The sequence below is a fragment of the Gadus chalcogrammus genome, chromosome 13 (assembly GCF_026213295.1).
Source record: "Gadus chalcogrammus isolate NIFS_2021 chromosome 13, NIFS_Gcha_1.0, whole genome shotgun sequence".
Taxonomy (NCBI): Eukaryota; Metazoa; Chordata; class Actinopteri; order Gadiformes; family Gadidae; genus Gadus; species Gadus chalcogrammus.
In genome coordinates, this window is record NC_079424.1 from 7,591,357 (window position 1) to 7,612,007 (window position 20,651).

Sequence of the window (20,651 nt, forward strand, 5' to 3'; positions counted from 1 at the left end):
CATTCCCCTAACACATCAATTTGGGGGATTTTTGCCCGATTTGGATGTAGATGTTTATGGATTTAACCGCAAACATTACCGAGATCATTCCAATTATTATTTTAAACACTGCTTTCTTTTGTCTAAGCATGAACTTTCTGTTTGTTGTCATTATGTCATGGGAGCGTAGGGGGATCAGCAGCAGGTGTGATTAAACAAACATCGCTCCATAGAGTAAAGCTCTTACATTTGGCAGAATGATTGTTTCATGCAACATTGAATATCCCATTTTGTTCGTAAAAAGCTTTGGTAAAAGCCCACTTACAGTAAGAAAATGATTTACTCCATATTTGACATACTTGATAAGAACTTTAACAGCCACGGTGTACTTTCAGGTTTGTATGGAATCTTGGAATCTCTTTTATTTTTTAATACAAGAAAAAATGCATTGTTCTGGCATTCTTCAAGCAGGCTGGAGACCAGCCTTTGTGCTTGCATCAAAGTGAGAGTGACTGTTTAGAGAAGCCTTTTGCTGATAAACTTGACAGGAAGGTTTGGGGGACAAACGTGTTTGCTTTGCTATGTACCCTTTATAGTGAATTGTCAGAGAGAGCATTGCTCTCGGGATTTGGAGATCAAGGTCTTTGTGTGTTTATGCTTGAGAGGATCCGAGAGAGCTACACCAGCCCCCTGTAAATGGTGAAACGGTGATTAGTTACATGTACGCACAGTTTGTTCCTGCTCCCTAGAATTTATAATTAAAGACCACATTATCTTTTTTAGACTGGTAAAGTTTAAAATTATATTTCAGTTACTCCCAGATGTTGCGCTAGATAATAAAACACAATCCTTCGGTGAGGCCAGTCCCCATGGATGTCTTCATGTGGTGTGGGTTCTGAAGCACCCTTTACTGCTTGCATTGTAAAAGACCAGCAGACTGCATTCAGCCCATCTCTGTACAGGTCCTAGATCTCCTGCTGTGAGTACTGCTCTTATGTTGACGTTCCCTTCTCCGTTTCTCTGATTCTCTCCTTTCTGTATGACACCCAAAACCCAGAGAAATAACAGTCCTCGGATGACATTTCTCCTTGTGCGTACAGTAAAGGGCCCTTTTGACCCAAGCTGGTTCTTCTAAACAAACACGCTTTGGCCAGAGAGGTGGGATGCATGTTCAAGGTCCATGTGAGAGAGCATATGAGCTGGACTTTGCTTAAGTTGCATTGACAAAATGGCCTTGCTGTTTTCATAGGGGGTATCCCCTTCTTAAACATATTGGGGCAAACTGTTTAACTCCTTAAGACCCTTGAAGCACAGACCAGAGGAGATTCTACGCAGGTAAACATTCCACATACATTCATTCAACAATGTAAGCACTATTTTAAAAGGTTTTTATCTATATTCTTTCAGTGGGTATTTCCATCCTTTGGTTGCGGCCTGGGCCTATCTCAGCATGAACCCTCTTGAATGGGAGCAGCCCGTCACAATTTACACACAGTTACCCTGTGGGCAACTCCAGGCTACTTTACATGTCTATAGTGGTGTGAGGAAAACTTAGTAATTGGAGGAACCCCACACATTAACTCACATTGTGAAACATGTTTGTGAGAACAGGTTTAAATGATGGTGAGGCACTTCTTTGGGTACATGTGAGTGCCTTATTTCCTGCATTAAATAGAATGTTAAATTAGATTAGACATTGAAATACAGTCTTGTGCTGCGCACTACAACCTCCGCAGCACATTCAAGGGGAATACTGAAACAGCACACAAAAGTAACATGCCAAATTAGTTTATCCTTCTATTGGTAAGGAAAACGTGGCCAGGTTTCCAATGCTCATTCCTGTGGTCTTGTCGGCATAACCTATTAACTACATATGAATGATTCCTTTCCAAATTAGGTTTAAATTGATTCCTGTAACTTAATCCCTGTTTATCTATAACGTTTTTTAACAATATATTTACAATATTGGCATTAACAAACATTTGACCGCTCTGCATGTTGTCTATAAGTGTTTTTCCATTATTGGTAACACCATTTGTCTTTTTATTGAGGCACCGTCTGTGTTCAGTGTCCGTGTTATTCCTTGGGTGCGCACACTATTCTATACACACATGTACACGTGTGTTGTTACCTTGTTTCAACAAGTTTATTTTACATAAATGACAGTGTCAGTGTTTTTATATTCCTGGTCCATTAATCGGTTCTAATAACCATTCCAAAAGTAATCTAATTCAATAAGATTGTTCATCAAATTCTTAACAGAAAACTTTTGGCATAGGCCTATTCATTAAAATTCACAAATATATATGTAAGGCCTATATCAGGGCGCGGTCTAAAATACTTATTCAAACACTAGTAGGCGGTTTTTAAGTCGTCTATATTAGTTGTTAACATGTTGTAATTTTGCCTACCCTGTGACATTTTCCTGTACCGATAGAAATTCGTTCGCTGCGTACGTGCGTAAATTCAGTGTAGCGCGTATTTTAAAAACCCTCTTTTTGCCCCTGTCTGTATCTCTCTGATGTTGCCGATTATTGCCAAGACAAAGTGGGAAATTGCTCAACAAGGTTGTAGCCTAGTGGGCACGAAAGAGGCGGACCCAAACCGACCCCCACACTTTAGCTGCTGTCGCCTTACAAATCGTTTCCCGCACCGTCCTCATTTTCTGCGCCTTCGCGAGAGCGTCCAGGCGAAATAAACCATTATTCAGAGAAAGTCGCAACTAAGGATTTTAAACTGTCGAGGAACTGCCATTAGGATTTTTCGTTGACTATCAAGTCATTACCACTGGTCAGTGGAATTAATCGGAAACCGGCGTGACAGTTTACATTTTGGTAAGATTGGTTACTTTATTACCTTCTATTTGAATGCAATGCAACTTACACGTGGGGAATTTTCCCATTTCTAATGTACAAGTCGGAACTACGCTATGGTCTACATATCAATGAACAATATTATGTATGAAGTGTCTTTTGAAACAGGAATGAAAATGAAGTTAAGGTAAAACAAAAACATTGTATGAAAAACATACAAAGCGATCCCTAAGACAATGATTATGCATGTCTTTAGATGCCTACATTTATCCGACCACCTATTTGGGCATATCTCCATTTTTCCTTTGTGGGCAGCAGCTCATCATAGAATAGCGTATGCCGGCTCGAGCCCAGATGTCACCATGTGCTTTTGGAGGTAGAAGTTCTCATGTTTTATTTTCTTTCTTTTATTTTTTTACCTAGTTCTTTTATTTAATTATTGGTCATATTTGTATAGCGAATATTATATTGTTGCTAATACATAGTCCTACTGAATTGATCCGTGTGCTAAGCCAATAAGTGTTTGTTTGTGGGGGGAAAGAAACACCTGGAGAACAAGACACTCGATCTTAAGATATCTTCATAAGGCATATCAAAACAATGTGATTTTTTTTATCTTGGCGTTTCCTTCTTTTGACCAATAGGGAGCCTTGGGTGACCTATAGGCCTATTTGCATATTTTTAGAGACCTATCTCAGCGTAATAATTGCGCCTCTTACCCAATATATCTCTAAAGGCGATTCTTCCTGCCCACCATAATGGCCCCACAGATGAGGCGGTGATACACCCGGTTTGTTTTCCTGCTGTGCCACCCGAACTCATCGTTGTATGTGATAACCCCACGTTTTATGGTTAAGTTTGAGAAAGTTACATTGTTTTAGGCTAGAGGTCATACCGTAGTTGAACACACCGCAGACTACCAATAACTTAAATACTATCGTTTGAAGACATGGGCCGGCTGAGGTCCAAACGTGTGGATACAACATCAATGAGTGGACGTCGAAATAAGAGATGAACCAAAGCTCTCGAGGGAACGTTTACAACTCGTAATAACTGAAATGTAAACCTGTCTGATTTCAAGGAATTCCAGGTTCATTCGCCGACAGATAAATGAGATCTAAGCGAAACGTGTGGTCATTTGCGTGCTTCACTGACCGTTTGGCAATAAAGTTAAGTAGCCTACCGCTGCTCTGCTAGCGTGCACGTGTCTGTGCGCGGTCATTGTTATGACTCTCAGCCCCAATTTTCCAGCGAGTCATCCTCAGTGTATGTCAGAAACGCGGACTCGCGGAGTTAGTGCGCAAAGATTTTGACTTTGGCCTCTACCTTAACACAGACACAGTCCTCCCGGTTGGGATGAACACAGCTTCAGGTGTTGGGACAGTGGCGAGATAAGCAGGCCTGCTGCTGCTGCTGTCGTTGACCCTAGAGTGATAAAGTATGATGACTGACTTCTAATAACGGTGGTTCATGATGTGCTGCTAGGCAGTCATACTCAAGTAGCGGCCCGCGGGCCTTTTGTGGCCCGCGGGGTGTCTATTAATGGCCCTCGAGCTGTTTTGAAAAGTTTTTTTAATTATTAAAAAAAAAAAAAAAAAAAAAAAAACGTGCTGGGCGCTCTTATTTTGAAACCGCGCGCTGCGATCTCAATACGAGGCTGGGGGTTGCAACGATAAACAGATAGCACTCCAGCCCACAGACCGCTCCAGCCCTCCCAAACTCGAGGCAGACAGTCCATCTCAGCAGCAGTCAAGGCCGATTTAGGGTCGTTTTAGACGCAGAGACGTAAGCACGTAATTTACACAAGGGACTTGTTTTAGACAAGTTTTGATTTACGGTTCCTTTAAGGTTCCTTAAGGATTGCGCGTGTTGCAAGGGGATTCTCCGCCAGAACAGTAGGGGGAGCAACGAACGAATCTGTGGGCGTGGAAGTGGAAATCGCTGGCTTGTTTATATTTATAATTATCATAATTCGTTCTTGTGTTTTCTTCTTCTCCTTCTTCAAAATTCTTCATTTGCTTCTGTCACAGCCTTTTAAAAATGGCGCTATTATGCTGTAAAACCGGAAATGTGAGACTCCTGAAAGGATGTGGTTAGCTGGCCAATCACAGTCTTTGCGAGCTGCGTAGGTCCGTAGTGTCGCATAGTCAGTCAATTTTGGCCGACGCACTTAAGCACGTAAGGGGGGTTATGTATCTTACGTGCTTACGCGTTACGTCTAAAACAGAGCATATATCGGCCTCAGTCACACGTATACCGACCGAAAAAATTTTTTGTGGCCCCTCATCATTTCTACTTGAGTACCCCTGTGCTAGGGGCTTTCCATTGTGGGAAGCAGCCAGCTGGGCCGGTGGTTCATGATGTGCTGCTAGGGGCTTTCCATTGTGGGAAGCAGCCAGCTGGGCTCTGTCGTCAGATGGAAAATAAACGGTATTATCTAGGTATAAGCTGCCTGGTTGAACGTCAAGTACTTGGTAGTGTATTATTATCACCATTGTGACTGGCGTTTCACATGGCATCGGATTTCCAACCTGACCTTAACAGGTGCAACAGTCTATTTATGTCAAAGTACAGGGAAGTCACCTTCCCTTGTTGGCTGTCTAGGCTTTCTAAATTGTTGTCATTAATGAAAACAATTGAGAAAATTTGGAAATGTCTGGTTTTATATCGGAAAACTACACGTTTAATTGGCATATACATATATATATATATATATATATATATATAGCCTATATATATATATATATATATATATATATATATATTATACACTATTTACATTGTTTATCCTTTTTTGTCTGCCTTCAAAGTTGAATGTAAACATATATTCTCTTTCATAGAATATAGAATGATCAAATACATCCTTAGAAATGTAGTAGGGCCTACTCAAAATAAATAAATACCAAGAGGTAACAAGAGCTGTAAATCGAATTAACTCAACCGGAGAGTAAATAACAACAACAAATTAATCTATTGACCGAACGAAAGTTGCATAGCATCCTTTGTTTGAGAACATCCCCCTCCGCACTTATTGCCATATTTACTCTGTGACATGTATTTGCTAATGGAAACACGTCACTTACTAACTGTGCGTGTTCAAATAATTATTTAGCAACCACAGTGAGTGGGAGTTATTGATAGGACATCAAAGGTGCTGGAAGACAGTCTGGTACTTGTCGAGGTCACTGAGAAGTCGTTCTATGGTCTTCTACTATAGGGGTACTGAAGGTTGAATTTGGATTACAATACTTAGTTGGATGGTGCAATCCAGAGTTAGAACTGCAGCTTAGCTGAAATTGTATTCTCACAGTCCTTGGAAATACAGCATGGTTTCTCAGCTGTCAACACTGCTGGGTTTCACTTTATAGAACTCAAGAGGCCATACACAAGATCAACCGTGAACTGTTAAACTTCCTTTGTTCATTAGGAAACATTGATACGTCAATATGTTCTTGAAAAGTTCTTTCAATTGCCAACGCGGAGAGTGTCTTGTATGTGTTTTTGTGCGAGTGTGTGTGTGTCCGTGTATGTTAGTGCACACACATATTCCTCATTCCTGGCCATGCATGTGGCTATGAATGAGTGTGCACTGCAATGCCACCACCCCATGGGCATCTAATCAGCTACATGGGATCATGGTGTTAGAAAGTTCATGCAAGAGAAAGACTTTGTTTGTTTGTGAGTAGCTCAGGTTGTGTAGGACTGGAGCCATCATCTGGGGAAAGTTTATTTATTTTTAATAAAGGATGTGACACATGAAACACGAAACTAAATGACAGAATGTCGCCTTTTTGTCCCCAGGGTTGAGCTATTCTATCTGCCAGCAGACTCTGCTGTTGGTTTTCTGTTTTGTGGAGATGGTGATGAACATCCAACGTTAGTTTTGTTAGCCGCAATACTGAATAATTCCTCTCCTCAGTGCCATGAATGGCGCAAAGCATACGTTGCTGGCAGAGAGGACGCTCTGCAGACAATTGAGCCGCAGTACCGTGGTGTTAACCCCCGGGAAACGAGGAGCGGACAATCCTTCTAATTGTCCCGGGCACTTGGTAAAGCTCTGAGGTCACAGAAGTGGTCCTGAATACGCAACTCTGTCTCTGAGGGAACCCAAGCCAGAAGTGTTCTTCTGCCCAATTTTCCTTTGGACAATGAGCCCACTAAAATGCAACTGCCTCCTTGGAGGATTCAAGTGGGGTATACTGTACACACATGATTACTGTTTCCCCTACCAACGTTTCTCTGTTATTTTGGGATTATTTATAATGGGTAGCGAGTATGTTAATGTATCCTCCCATGTTTGGGCTCCATCAATGGTGTTGTCATCATGAGAGATGGAAACAAGGACTTGAGAAGCCCCTTGTGAAGATAACAAAGTAAACGATAACTTTTACCTCTATCCCGAAGGAAGGCATTTGTTTTTCTTCTGTTTCACATCGTGACACAACTGTTTCTTCATTTAATTTGAATCTAATGTTATAGATGACATGAGATGAATGTCAGATGATATAAACACACAACGTATGAAGCTGAGCTGTCCTCACTCTGCTCTAGATACGAGACCGAACTGGATCAGGCCCATTGAATACAGAGAGACCGGGCATCCACTGCTACCATGGAAGGTGCTGAATCAGAGATGAACATCTTATCCAATGGCAAAGGCCATGATCATGGAGAAGACATGTGTGTGCCTGTGAAGATCATATCCGAGGAAGATCAGTGAGTGTTGTCTCTGCTAAACTGAGCCCATTTGTGATTCTCACCGTTTGGCATTATTCTGTCTGCTTTCTAACTACTTCTGTAAATGATACTACTTTAGCCACATTTACCCATATGTGGTATATGACATACAGTGCAGCCAATGACTTTACTTTCAACTGAGCTTGAATGCAGACAGTTGTGGTGTGGTAGACCAGAAACAGCTAATGCGATACTATGGTCTAACGGCCATAAAGATAGTGTTTATTTGTCTTGTCATAAATGTTTGCATGTCCTTAACGACTCCGGCGATGATAACCCATGAATGGTTTGAAGTTTTGGTGTGTTTTTAAATGCATGTTTGCCTTCTTTTTGTGCTTGCTAATTGCTGGATCAAATATTGCAAAGCAGAAATGGCACTCAAACTATCAGGTATGTCTTTGTTTCCATAAAGTCTTTAAGAAACATAAATCTAAGCATGTATTGTTAACCCACTGAAATTCCAGAATTTCCTTTATATCAAGAGCAGGCCCAAAGTAACGCAAAGAACAAACCAGTTCAATTCCTTCACCCCCAGGTTTGATAGCGAAGGTGGACATTTGGAGAGTGAAACTTTTTTGCCCAATGGAGATGGGAAAACCCCCGAAAGATTCACAGACGTAAGTATGGACGCAGATGTCTTTCGTCATTCGACAAAATCAACAAAATCCAAACCATATTTAAGATACTGGTATTTTCTCTCTGCAGTTTGAGGGAAAGACCTCATTTGGCATGTCTGTTTTCAACCTTGGAAACGCCATCATGGGAAGTGGAATCCTGGGCCTGGCCTATGCAATGGCCAACACCGGTGTGCTCCTCTTCTTGTAAGTCTGCCCTGCATGCTTAGGAACGCTCTTCTTTCGCTATGGTATCCATGTGGTCAATCTGTATGGGCAATAGATGCATCACTACGGTGTTCATAACGGACCAGATTTGGGCGTACCTTTTCCGGTCAGGTGGTCATGAGAACCGTGTTGGGACATAGTCAGGTTCATATCTTGTTCTCAGCCCGTCTGTCTCCACTTTCCTTATCATGTACAGGTCCCAGAAAGGCCATGGCCCAGAATAACCCTCAATCCAGACTCCCCTCTTTGCTCCCCAACCCCCAGCCACCAGCCCAGGCTGGAAACTTACAGCAGCAAAGAGCGTAGGGTAGCACTAGGCCTGACACCAGACCCCCTGGCCCTGGGTAGTGTAATGACACAAACCATTCAGAACCAGGCCAGGCCTTTCAAAGACTTCTTCCACAGTTCTCTTCTCTAAATATAGGAGGGAAAAATCCAGCACACGTTCAAATACCGTCCAGGTCTTCCAGGCTAGGAAAGACAGGGGCAGAAAAGGACAGGGAAAGTATCGTTGGAGCAATAATATGAAATGGTGGGAATATATCTAGCCATTTGAGTCCAGGCGTAGGTTGGCAGTTTTACACACGGTTGCAGCAGCAGTGGGAAAAATCTCTCCATTGAGACATATTTGTTTAATACCTCTCAGGAAAGTGTAACCTGGGCATAAATATCACCTTGAGGTAATGGAGCAGCCTCCACCGCACTACGATAATGTAACATCTGAGATGAATGAAACACTGTCGACCAAATAGCAGTCCAGTGAATGAAACACTTGTGTCCCCGATGCTGGTTTTGCTTGGAAAGGGTCGCACCGCGGTGTCTGAAGGAAATGGTTTGAAGATTTGTTGGTGGTAGTTTTTTTGTGTTACTTTAACACAAAAATGTTGGATAACGTATTTATAATCCACGTGTTATATTTATATATACTTCAAAATCAAAAAGTTGCTCTATCAACTCTGATAGTTGAAAACTTATGCTCCCTCACTGGGAGCATAAGCAGCGTGTCTGACTTTATCTATCCACTGTATTACACTGGCCTTGAGCTTCTTGTACTACTAATTGTGTATAAATTGCTGTGGAGTTATCTTTTTTTTCTGTTTGCATATGAGGTGGTCTGCGAAAGGTCTTCATAAAAATGTAGTTTATTGGTTCCTCCGGTACTTTTTCACATCAATCTACCATTTGCATGAACCAACCACATTTCTACGGAAGGCATTCATATCTTGTTTTAAAGAAGCACTCCTCAAGAGTTTGGTCCATATAAATCTGAAGTGAAACCCAGCGATGGCTATACTGTGACCTATAATGAAAACCCTTCTCCTGTACTTTATACCAGGTTTTTGCTGACGGCAGTCGCAGTCCTCTCCTCCTACTCCATTCATCTCCTGCTTAAATCCTCTGGCATTGTCGGTAAGTTCACATCTTACTTTCTCTCATATTTATTTGTGTTTCTCCAGTTATTTGGAATTTCCGGGCAATATGACGCCACTGTTCCAAGTGTCCCGAGAGATTTTTTTAAAAATGTATGTGACGTATTTCCAGGAATCCGGGCCTATGAACAACTGGGATACAGGGCTTTTGGAACTCCTGGAAAAATGGCAGCTGGAATTGCAATCACCCTGCAGAATATTGGTGGTAAGGGGAGAGAATGCATGGTGAAAAACCATCCACTTTGTCTGCATTTGTACAAGCATTTAACCTAAGCATCTGTGAATTCATAACCCTATAAAATATAATACAACTATCCCCTATTCAGGATGGATTCCCTCCCTTTCCCTGAACTTATTTACTTATGTGGTCTTCCTGGAACATTTGATTTATAATGTCTGTGTTATCTGAGCATGATACTGATGGGAGTCTTTGTTGAAATGTCCTGGAAAGCAGCTGGCAAACAGCTTTCTCCCAGCGAGACTGAGATTATGACTTCTGGTAACCTTTTTACCTCTGCTAGAAATGTTTGTAGACTCTGTTTGATTGGCTGTTTGTTCTATTTAACGTGACCTTGTAACCTTAGGGAATCATAATCACTTGAACGTAACCTCTGTATTTCCATGTGCATAGTACATTTACATCGTCACTCTGTGTTTGTGTAAGCCTATTTCCCAATGTGTTCCCTGTCTCCCTGTTACAGCCATGTCCAGCTACCTGTACATTGTGAAGTCTGAACTTCCACTGGTCATCCAAGCTTTCCTGAAGATAGATCCCAGCTCTGAGTGAGTATCCTTATTGGTCTTTATCTTTATCTCCTCACACCGGCCCCCAGGAGCTCAGTAGCTCACCCGGTACAGGGGGCGCGCGGTCAAGGGGAAAAAAGTTGTAGGTCGCAGGTGTGACGCCATTGGGGGCGTGTTTGATTGATTTGGATTGGCCGAGTAGGTAGGCGGCCACGTTTTACACACCCACCAATCCCAGCCTGTTTAAACACTGGAGCTACACTGTGTTGCAACAGCCCCATGCGTCAGCCAAAGGCCCTGTGACAGCCAGGCTGCATATAGCCTGTCAGGACCCGCCTGGCCTGCTGCTAAAAACAAACCTCGTGCTGAAGACCTGGGGGGGGGGGTAGGTACCAGCCCGACTCATAACCCACACCGCGCGCCACAATTTTATCTATTTCCCACGGATCCGACCGTCAAAATGACCAGGCTACTGTTCTCTACCAAGGGCTTTGTAGTCAGTGTTGTAACACGAGGGAGCCAGGTGGATGCGGTGCAACGCGATGCCAAGAGCCGTCGGTGCGCTAGGTGTCTCGCACCGTCTCAGGGTACACTGGTGATGTTTTATTGTGTTGCGTGGTCTGAGGAACGTTGCTTTCTCCTCTCCCCTCTCTTACCTTCTCTGCTGCCTCTGCTGCTTATCACTCTCTCTTCTAGCGCTGTCCCTTGGTCACACGTGCACAAACACGCGCACACACACGCACACACACACACACCCACACACACACACGCACACACTTAAATAACAGCAACAGATGGCTGGTTATGCTGGTGCCAAACGCAGAGGTCAAGCGCAGACCACACATGCCTCTCCCGTAACTGACAGAGGGGACCATTTGTAGCGGTCCCCGGGCGCCTCGCTATTCCCACCTAGGCCGCCGTCGGTAACACGGACGGGCCGGTTATGTGTGGATCAACAAGGGCAGGTGGATGCTACCGACGCTCCCATGAACCATCTGAACATGACCTCATCAACGTCACCATAGAGCCTTATGCAATGAACGATTGGCATTAGCAACAAGGCCTTCACATCATTGGGCTTGTTGGATCGGTAGTGTTCAGCGAGGCAGGTCCACTTGTCTATCTGCGGTGTAGGAGGGGCTTATTTAGTTGGAGTTGGGCTAGACAGCCAGAGAACTGGCGATCACGCAGATGCGTCGCTGAGGAACAATGGTCACCTGGATTGGCCCACTAACCTACAGGCCTTCACGTAGACCTGAGGGGGCTTCTCCTCCCAAGAGACACAGCACATACACAATGCTAGACCGCTACTTTTAAACCAGGCAGGCGTTGTGCATGCCTGTCTATTTGGTTTGTGTCTCTGGTATGTCTGACAGTTCAGAAGCAGAGTGTGTCTCCTACCCCTATGTGTACCTCTATGGACGAGGTAAACAAATGTCTATTTTTTACTACTTTGGGGCTAAGGGGGTGGCGCCGAAACAACCTTTACCACTGTAAGCAAAACAGACACCTGTGTGTGGGCAACCTGCATGGGCAGACCGCTGTCAGACTCTGAATGTTGATGCCTGCATGAAATAGAACTGGAGGATCACGTGTGTTATTCATTTATTCAACCTTTATTTAAAGTTCTCTGAGGAATCAACGAGGGAGGTGGAGCCGGCTAGAGGTGAACTAAAAATGTTCTTCTGTCTTCCCCCTCCAGCTTGTGGTATATCAACGGAAACTACCTGGTCATGATCGTCTCCGTCAGCATCATCCTACCCCTGGCGCTGATGAAACAGCTCGGTGAGTAGCATCCGGACACTGGTCCTGTTTAGCATTACTGGTCCTGTTTAGCACCACTGGCCCTGTTTATTATCACTGGTTCTGTTGAGCACCACTGGTGCTCTTGACCACCACTGATCCTGTTTGGACCCACTGGTTCTGTTTAGCACTACAGGTTCTGTTTAACACCACTGGTTCTGTTTAGCACCACTGGTCCTGTTTAGCATCACTGGTCCTGTGTAGCTCCACTGGTCCAGTTTACCTCATAATTTCTCTCTAAACTGTTGAAGAATAAAGCGTTAGCCGAACTTAGAGCAATTAGGCACATTTATTTTTGTTATAAACATATACATACATACAACAAACATGCAATAAACATACATTAAACATGCAATAATCCGAGGCCACACATAGAATAATCCGAGGTCACAGAAGGGAGTTCGCCCTGCGTCTCTCTAAAAGCTCTGCAAGGAGAAGTCCGCTCCATTTGCAAAAGCAATGACTTGTTCTACAGTGGAGGACAGGTCTCAGGATGCTGAGAACAGTTCTACTCCCCAATAAAACTACAGTATTGGTTAACCAGTTGGTAGTCAACGATTGATGGAACTCCTCAGGGGTGGAAGTAGCCGTGCCTTATCAGTTGGAGCCCTTTCTCCTAAACCTCCCCGAGGGGGTCAGGAAACAAGCAAATACCAAAAAAGGGCAGCTACAGAAATGGAATTTGAAAATATATTTTTCCTATTAAACACCACCATTGGTTCTGTTTACCATCCAAAAAGGTTGTGCTTCGACACACTAACACACAAAAAACACAAACACACAAATACGCACACATCCCAAAGTAAGGTCAGGTCCCACAGGTTTGGAAAGCCAGGTGATTGTACTCAAGGCCCGACATGATAAGGACTGCTGTGTTTCTTCACCAGGCTATCTGGGCTACACCAGCGGATTCTCATTGAGCTGCATGGTCTTCTTTCTCACGGCGGTAAGACGGTTGCTCCACAGCTTGTCATCATTTCAGTAACATTGTCTTGAAGCATGTATCTTCGTAACTTAGCGTTGGTTTCCAGTCCCCCTGTCTCGACGTGGTAAGATATGAGGAAGGAAAGAGTCATATTTTCTTGAAGACATCGCAAAGGAAACGATGGAGACCAGTCAGAACATTCTGGTGTGAATTGGGCTTTCGACCTATCACACGCTGCTGTTTTTCGCCCCCTCCCACACTTTACTGAATGAGTCACTCTGGCTCTGCCAAGAAGAACAAGGGCTTTCATTCTGGTTAGGCTACGTTTCCTGTGTTTCTGTCTCGCACTCTTTACTTTAACAGCTTCTAACAGGCCCCCCTCCCTCCCTTTACCTTTGGCTTGCAGGTGATCTACAAGAAGTTCCAGATCCCCTGCCCATTCGAGGAGTTTATGGCCAACACGACCTCAGAGCACCTCAACATCTCCAACAGCGTCAGCCACGACTTCCGCAGCGGCGCCGTTGTGGAATGTGCCCCCCGCATGATGACCATCAACTCACAGGTACGCTCACCTCATCTCCCTTCCCAGAAGCCCCTGTTTTGTAGTTCCTCCTGGTTCCTCCCCAGCTGTGAATTGGGGCGGACTTGGCTTGTAAAGATCCATCCGGTTTACTGTGTGTGTGTGCTGCGGGGGAATTCCAACCAATGACTACAGCTTACACACACACACTTAATCTTTTTGGTATGTGACTTGTCTGGTCTTGGAAAGGGATTGGGGACTGGAAAGGGATTGTCGGATTGGGATTGTCAGATACAATTTTTAAATAAAAGCCTCCTTTGAAGTGGCTCCAAGGTATGAAGACTGAGACGAATGCTCACCCACACGAGGAAACGGAAAGTGAGATGTCTTTGATGGCAGCACATATCCAACATAAATGGATGGTCTCGGCTATGAACTGTATTATAACATATTTCTGTATGTTATGGATGCACTGTATGGATGGATGGATGTCATGGATATAGTGATTTAGATACATAATATTCCAAGCATTGTATCTTATTTTAGCTGCTGGATGCAAGGTTGCACTGCAGTAGAAACAGTCATTTATTCTCCTCCTCTCCCTCCTTCTCCGTCTCCTCCTTCTAACTCTCCTCCTCCCCCTCCTCCTCTTCCTCCCCCTTCCTCCTCCTCCTCCTGCTCCTCCACCCACCTCCTTCGGGTGATCACTTTTGACCGTAGCAGAATGCATATTTAGTCCAGCGAGTTGATTTGTCCGTCGGGGTTGGTGTATTACAGACGGCGTACACCATCCCTATCCTGGCCTTCGCCTTCGTGTGTCACCCTGAGGTCCTGCCTATCTACACCGAGCTCCGCAAGTGAGGGGGGGCTGCGACTCACCGATTAAAAACCACTGCAGAGCACAGCAGCACCGCTAACCCTGACCCCCTTTTCTGTTCACAGCCCAACCAAGAAAAGGATGCAACAGGTGTCCAACATCTCCATTCTGGTCATGTACACAATGTACTTCCTGGCTGCTCTGTTCGGCTACCTGACCTTCTACGGTGGGAACAGCTTTCTCCCTCTCCTCCTCTCCTCCCACCTCTTCATCTTCCTCCTCCTACCCCTCCTCTGCCTCCTCCCACCCGCCTCTCCACCGCCTCCTTCTCCTCCCCCCTCCGCACACTTCCTCCTCCAAATGGAGCACCCCCTTGCAACCCTTCTATCTCCCAAAACCTCCTCCTCCTCTCCCCTCCACCTCTTTTCCCCCCTCGTCCTCCTCTCCCCTTCCCCTCTTCCACCCTCCTCCTCCTCCCCCTTGCCCTCTCTTACCCCCTCCTCCTCTCCCCGCCCTCTCCTCCTCCCCCTCCTCTTCTATATGTGGAAGGAAGGACAAGCAGGGAGCAGAGTCCATTCTCCCTCTAGTGGTCATTCTGTGGTATCGCTCCACCGGTCTCATAGCTGTGTCCTTCTCTTCCCGTTTCAACAGGGAACGTAGAGCCGGAGCTACTGCACACCTACAGCCGGATTGACCCCTATGACACGCTCATCCTGTGCGTCAGAGTGGCGGTGCTCACGGCCGTCACTCTCACCGTCCCCATTGTCCTCTTCCCAGTGAGTCACGCTGCCCTGTCTCTTGATGGGGAAATGGATTCAGCCTCAATTGCATAACAGCTTATAAGACTCCACATTGAACTGTATCCCGTTGAGATCAAAAGGGCAGGGAGATGAAGACATGTAATATAATATGACGATTTTGTTGTCTTCTATCATGGAAAGTCTTTTTAGTTTTCTGACTGTTGAAACCTGTAAAGTGCAGTATCGGAGCGAAGCAATAGTATTTTTGAATTTCAGCAAGCCGAATAGGCTCCAGTCCTAAGCGAGCAGAAAAAACACTCCGTCTGCACTCCATTCGCTTTTCTCCTTTAAATATTATGATTCTATTTCCTTTTTGGTGCTACCAGCTCCCCTCATGATAGCTCACAGAACTAGCCCTGTTTGCAGATCTTTCCCCTGATCTCATGGAATCGTCTTGTACTCAGGTGCGGAGAGCCATCCAGCAGATGCTGTTCCCCACCAAGGCCTTCAACTGGCTGCGGCACACCGCCATCGCAATGGTGCTCCTAACCGTCATCAACCTGCTGGTCATCTTCGCCCCAAACATCCTGGACATCTTCGGCATCATCGGTCAGTACGCTACCCAAGCTCCAAGACCAAAGGGTTATTCTGTGTAAAACCGTTAACGTTAATGATCACAAGAAACAATCAATGTATTAGTGTATATACTGTCTATTGTTAGTTGGTAATGGATGTGTTATCACACTGTGTGTGCTGTAAGTCGTACGGTCAACCATCTCATCAGCAGTATTGACTTGACTCATTAAAATAAGAAGGTTAATCAACTGTTAAACAAACCCAGAAAAGTGAGCAAATAATTAGCCAGCAAATATTAGAAACGTTGAAGCACATTAAGGCCAACTCTTGTGAATGAAATAGTCAGACGATAGAGCCCACTGCCACTGTGTCTATAATTCTCGTGTAAATCAAACGTAAGAAGACGTGCCCGCTAGTGATTCGATCCAACAAACATGGAACTTGAGTAAACAGCTGCGTTAGACTCTGTCCTCAACATCAAGGCTCTTGTTTCCCAAGTTTGAGGTTGAATTTTCAGGTTCAGGGACATTCAACCATAGTTACAGAGCAACAGCAGATAATTGGACACACACACTCTCTCTAATGATATGGACACACACATACACACACACACACAGGGGGGCTTTGCAAATATTGACTGAAAAAAATATTGACACATGCATGAGTAAAGAACGTAAACACCAGTGCTATGTTGCTCATTATTGTTATTGTTCGTTATTCCCATTTGTAATATTGACCGTGTGTTGATTTGTGATCTAAACCTATTGCCATTCATCCTCTCTCTCCCCTCCTCTCTGTCTCCAGGCGCCACGTCAGCCCCCTGCCTCATCTTCATCTTCCCGGCTATTTTCTACATCCGCATCGTTCCTACGGATCAGGAGCCCATGAACTCCCGTCCTAAGATACAGGTGAGCAGCTCCCCTTCTACGTTGACCAAATAGAACCTGCAGGCTCTAGGAAGATCTGATCTGTTGATTGAATTGAAGAGCATGTGGGTCCCTAGTCCCACGCTAGGCCACCATAACAAAGTGAATGGGTGATGGAGGAAACACACTGAGCTCTGTAAATAATGCAGTGTAGCGTGGGCTGGGGAGTGGGATGGAGCCGTGAGGGAGTGCCACTACCAGGCCAAAAGGTTAGTGGACCGGACGGGTGTCTCCAAGCTCCCTGTAGGCATCTCCAGCAGGGTGTGATGTGATAGCATACCTGTCCCTCAAGGACATGTATCTGAACTCACTGCGAGTCGCTTTGCATAAAAGGCCTCAATTGGAGACTAGCTTGAGGAGAATCCATGGAGGTCGCTTGGAATTCAAACTCTTCTGCGTTCATCTGTCCTGAAAAAAACAACAACAGCAGCAACCTTAAATAAAATCATTAAGTTGCTATGACTTTCAATGATCTGATTGGATATTTCTGTTCCTTCACATGCTGAGGATGAGAGGTTATGTGTGTCCTTTTCCAGGCCGCCTGCTTCGCCGCCCTGGGCGTCTCCTTCATGATCATGAGCATGAGCTTCATCATCCACGACTGGACAACGGGAGCCGGACACTCGGCAGGTGGACATTAGAGGCTTCTCCTCTTCCTCCTCCTCCTCCTCCTCCTCCTTCTCCTCCTCCTGCTTGCTACGGTTTGGGAACCCCAACAACACCTCTGTTTGCAGTGCAGGCAAGCCCATCTGCTGTGTGTGGGCACACTGACTCACAGAGTCGCCGGCTGGGGTAATTAAAAGGACTGGAATCACACCGGGGCGTGATCGCTGAATGAAGAGTCTGACTGTTAGGTCACACATGTTTCGTAGGACTTGTTACCATAAAACATTGTCATTTTAATAATGTTTCTGTAATGTAGTATTATCTATTTGGACCGGGGGAGGAGGGGAGATCATGCCAAAGTATTGGGATTATGCAGGGTATGATTAGTCTGTGAATTTATTAAGTTATGTTGATTACAGTTTGAATGGATCCACTATCCACTGAGAATGAAAAGGTATACACTCACTGTAACCATAAAGTGTAGTGCAATGGTTGTGGAGCACAGCAAGAGTGTCACAGATCCACCCTCTTCATTCTTCCTTTGAATGCGCACAACATACATGATATCTCCCACAACAACACCCCAAATCCTCCGGTCCCCCTCTCTGCAAACACAAAGCGTGCACACAGTGTGCATCCCTCCTTATATTATGTTTCAAAAGTTCTCCCAGGCCATTACCTGCTGAGTCATCTTTATTTATCTTAAGCAAACATTACATTTGGGGCCATGGCCTCTTCCATGGATTAAAGACAGCCACCAGAAATGGGGATATTTTTTTTATATACATGGAATTCTTATTGTAGACTGTAGACTGAGATTGGAGCGTGAGGCATACCACATACGACTATAAAACTTTGTGTTCATATGAAATACCATTGCCCCCTTTGTGGAGAGCTGCAGTATATGTTTTCCATGGTCAACGTACTAGCTTAACTGCTAGCTGGTTCAGTTGTGGTTGTTCGGGTTGTGAGCGTACCAGGATCACCAGGAAATTCAGGATTCCACAGGGCATCATTGGATGTCTTTTGGTTGTAAATACAAAGTTAGTATGAAGAAATGAGACAGAAATCTATTGTTCAATTTGGGCATTGATGAAGCCTTTCCAGTATAAATGCACCGCTGCCCATGGCTGGCCATAACACATGGCTGGGGTTTGGAGAGCAAAGCCCGTCCTAGAAAAACAATTGTATTTGTGCGTAACTCAAAGGTTTGCCAGTTTCTGGTTGTGGGATGACGTATTCAGAAGCCTTCTAGGCTTACCATCTGGTGCCTTTCAGGGCAGAGGGTGGCACCCATATTGCAAATGAATAAAAGTGTATATTTATTTAACTGCTATACGTTATGTTTGTTTAGTTTTCTAATTTAACAAATGGGTTTGAGAACAGTATAATCTACTGATGAACTACTGCTGCTGATTTTAATAACAATTTGTACCAATCCGTTAATGTTAGGATAACGAAGTGACTTGTAGTTTGTTTTCTTATGTTTTCTATTAAATCACAGGAAAAAGACATGCCTTATCAAATTGATACATTTTATTTGGGATATAATAATTTTCTTGGAAAATGCATCATTCTAATCATGAATTAGGTAAAAGTGCCACGTTGCATTGTTGCATGTTCACTGTTTTGTTTTGTGGTATTTTTATATTCATCATTTATATTGTTTGTGGTAATACACACTTATTCTATTGAGGTTAATGAAGATCGCTTGATTTAGCCTGATGTTATGTACTCTGAAGTTATTGGACTTTGACTTTCAGATGAGAAAGACTTACTTTTTGGCTGATACAAAATACTAAATATTTGTTACACATTCAATTGGATTTTAGATTGATTCAAATTCTAACTATCATTCAGACAACATGTTGTTATTATTTTAATAATTAAATGATCAACTTTCTGGGACTAATAACCTTTGAGTCTTGCGTCAAACTCGTCCTAAAATTCCTATTGCTAAAACGTAATAGGTCCTTTTTGATGTGGTCGTGATTTGTGCCACTAACCTATATTATGTATTATAATTTTTTTTTCTTTTGTCCATTTGTTGATTTAGGCTAATGATTGATTTATTATTACTAAACGTTATGAAAGCAATGTTGATGTATGGCCCCTCATCCTCTCATCCTTTCCACTACTTCACGAGATATAACGTTTTCACACATATTTAAAGAAAAACACAGCATTCTTCACCATCTGGTTAAGGACCTTGCCTGCTACAACCTAACTAATGGTTTGCAATGCCTTTCTTGAACTACATATCCCTCAAACAATCTCTTCAATAGTCACATCTTGTTTGATTTGTAAGGACTGTGAAACTACTAGAGATATAGGGAAAGAGGAAGCTATATAAATAATGTATATAAATGCAAAACATTTATATTTGTGATGCATATTTAGCTTGTAAATGTAAATAGCAGGTTGGTTTTAGATTGCCAATTAAACAATTGTAGATGTTTTTGTAATTGTGTCTCCATTATTGTTTTTCATCAATTTCAATGTAGGCCCATTATAATTTGTGATAACTTGACAGTTATTTCCCGATCTCCAATATCCACCACACCTGCATACTCACAAAGATACTTAAATTCATGATTATGTGTTGATTAATATCAATCGTTTTTCTCACAATTATCTTAATCTGCTCACCAAATGAAATCAACCACGGCTGGTTAACATTCACTAAACATTAACATGACCTCTTAGAGACTTGTGTCCCCTATCTTTCTGTTTATGCCCCATGAGCCAACAGGTATCAAACAGCATAAATAAAAATAGTCAACAGCTTGTCAGAATTTCTGATTAACCTATGATTATGAAGAGATTAGAAGAGATTTTACATCCAACTTCAGTGATTTTTTGTGAGCATTCAAGTATTTGAATACAGTTTGAATGGGCGATGCTTTAATCCACATATTGATAGGTCTTCAAACTAGACCATCTTTCAATGAAGTTTCAATCACAATCTAGTTAATTAAAGCCTTTTTCAAGCCGACCAATAGGGCATATAAAGATATGTTGGAATACATTCTTCATATCATAAATAGTTTTTGCAATCATAGTGATTTTTGGAAGCATTAAAATCTTCATGAATGCTGTATCATTTAGGATATTAAATCCAATCATTAAAACGCTTAATTTATGGAAAATGTATGGTCATATTCAGAAAAAACATGATGTTTTATTCCATTTG

The 20,651-nt window shown here is 43.4% G+C and overlaps 1 protein-coding gene across 2 annotated transcripts; it reads left to right on the forward strand.

Annotated features, from left to right (window-relative positions):
- Nucleotides 1-2,584: 2,584 nt before the first annotated feature.
- Nucleotides 2,585-20,240, forward strand: slc38a3b (solute carrier family 38 member 3b). Of its 2 annotated transcripts, XM_056606780.1 has the most exons (17): nucleotides 2,585-2,813; nucleotides 7,344-7,508; nucleotides 7,899-7,919; nucleotides 8,065-8,146; nucleotides 8,235-8,350; nucleotides 9,708-9,781; nucleotides 9,914-10,006; nucleotides 10,503-10,584; nucleotides 12,248-12,330; nucleotides 13,236-13,294; nucleotides 13,680-13,835; nucleotides 14,571-14,650; nucleotides 14,736-14,836; nucleotides 15,262-15,386; nucleotides 15,815-15,959; nucleotides 16,731-16,834; nucleotides 17,389-20,240. In XM_056606780.1, exons 2-17 carry the CDS (start codon nucleotides 7,405-7,407, stop codon nucleotides 17,491-17,493), a joined length of 1,530 nt encoding a protein of 509 aa, XP_056462755.1. In that variant the 5' UTR covers nucleotides 2,585-2,813; nucleotides 7,344-7,404; the 3' UTR covers nucleotides 17,494-20,240. The 2 variants fall into 2 exon arrangements, with proteins under 2 accessions (XP_056462755.1, XP_056462756.1); XM_056606781.1 differs by lacking the exon at nucleotides 7,899-7,919 and having other exon boundaries at nucleotides 2,586-2,813; nucleotides 17,389-20,239.
- Nucleotides 20,241-20,651: the final 411 nt, after the last annotated feature.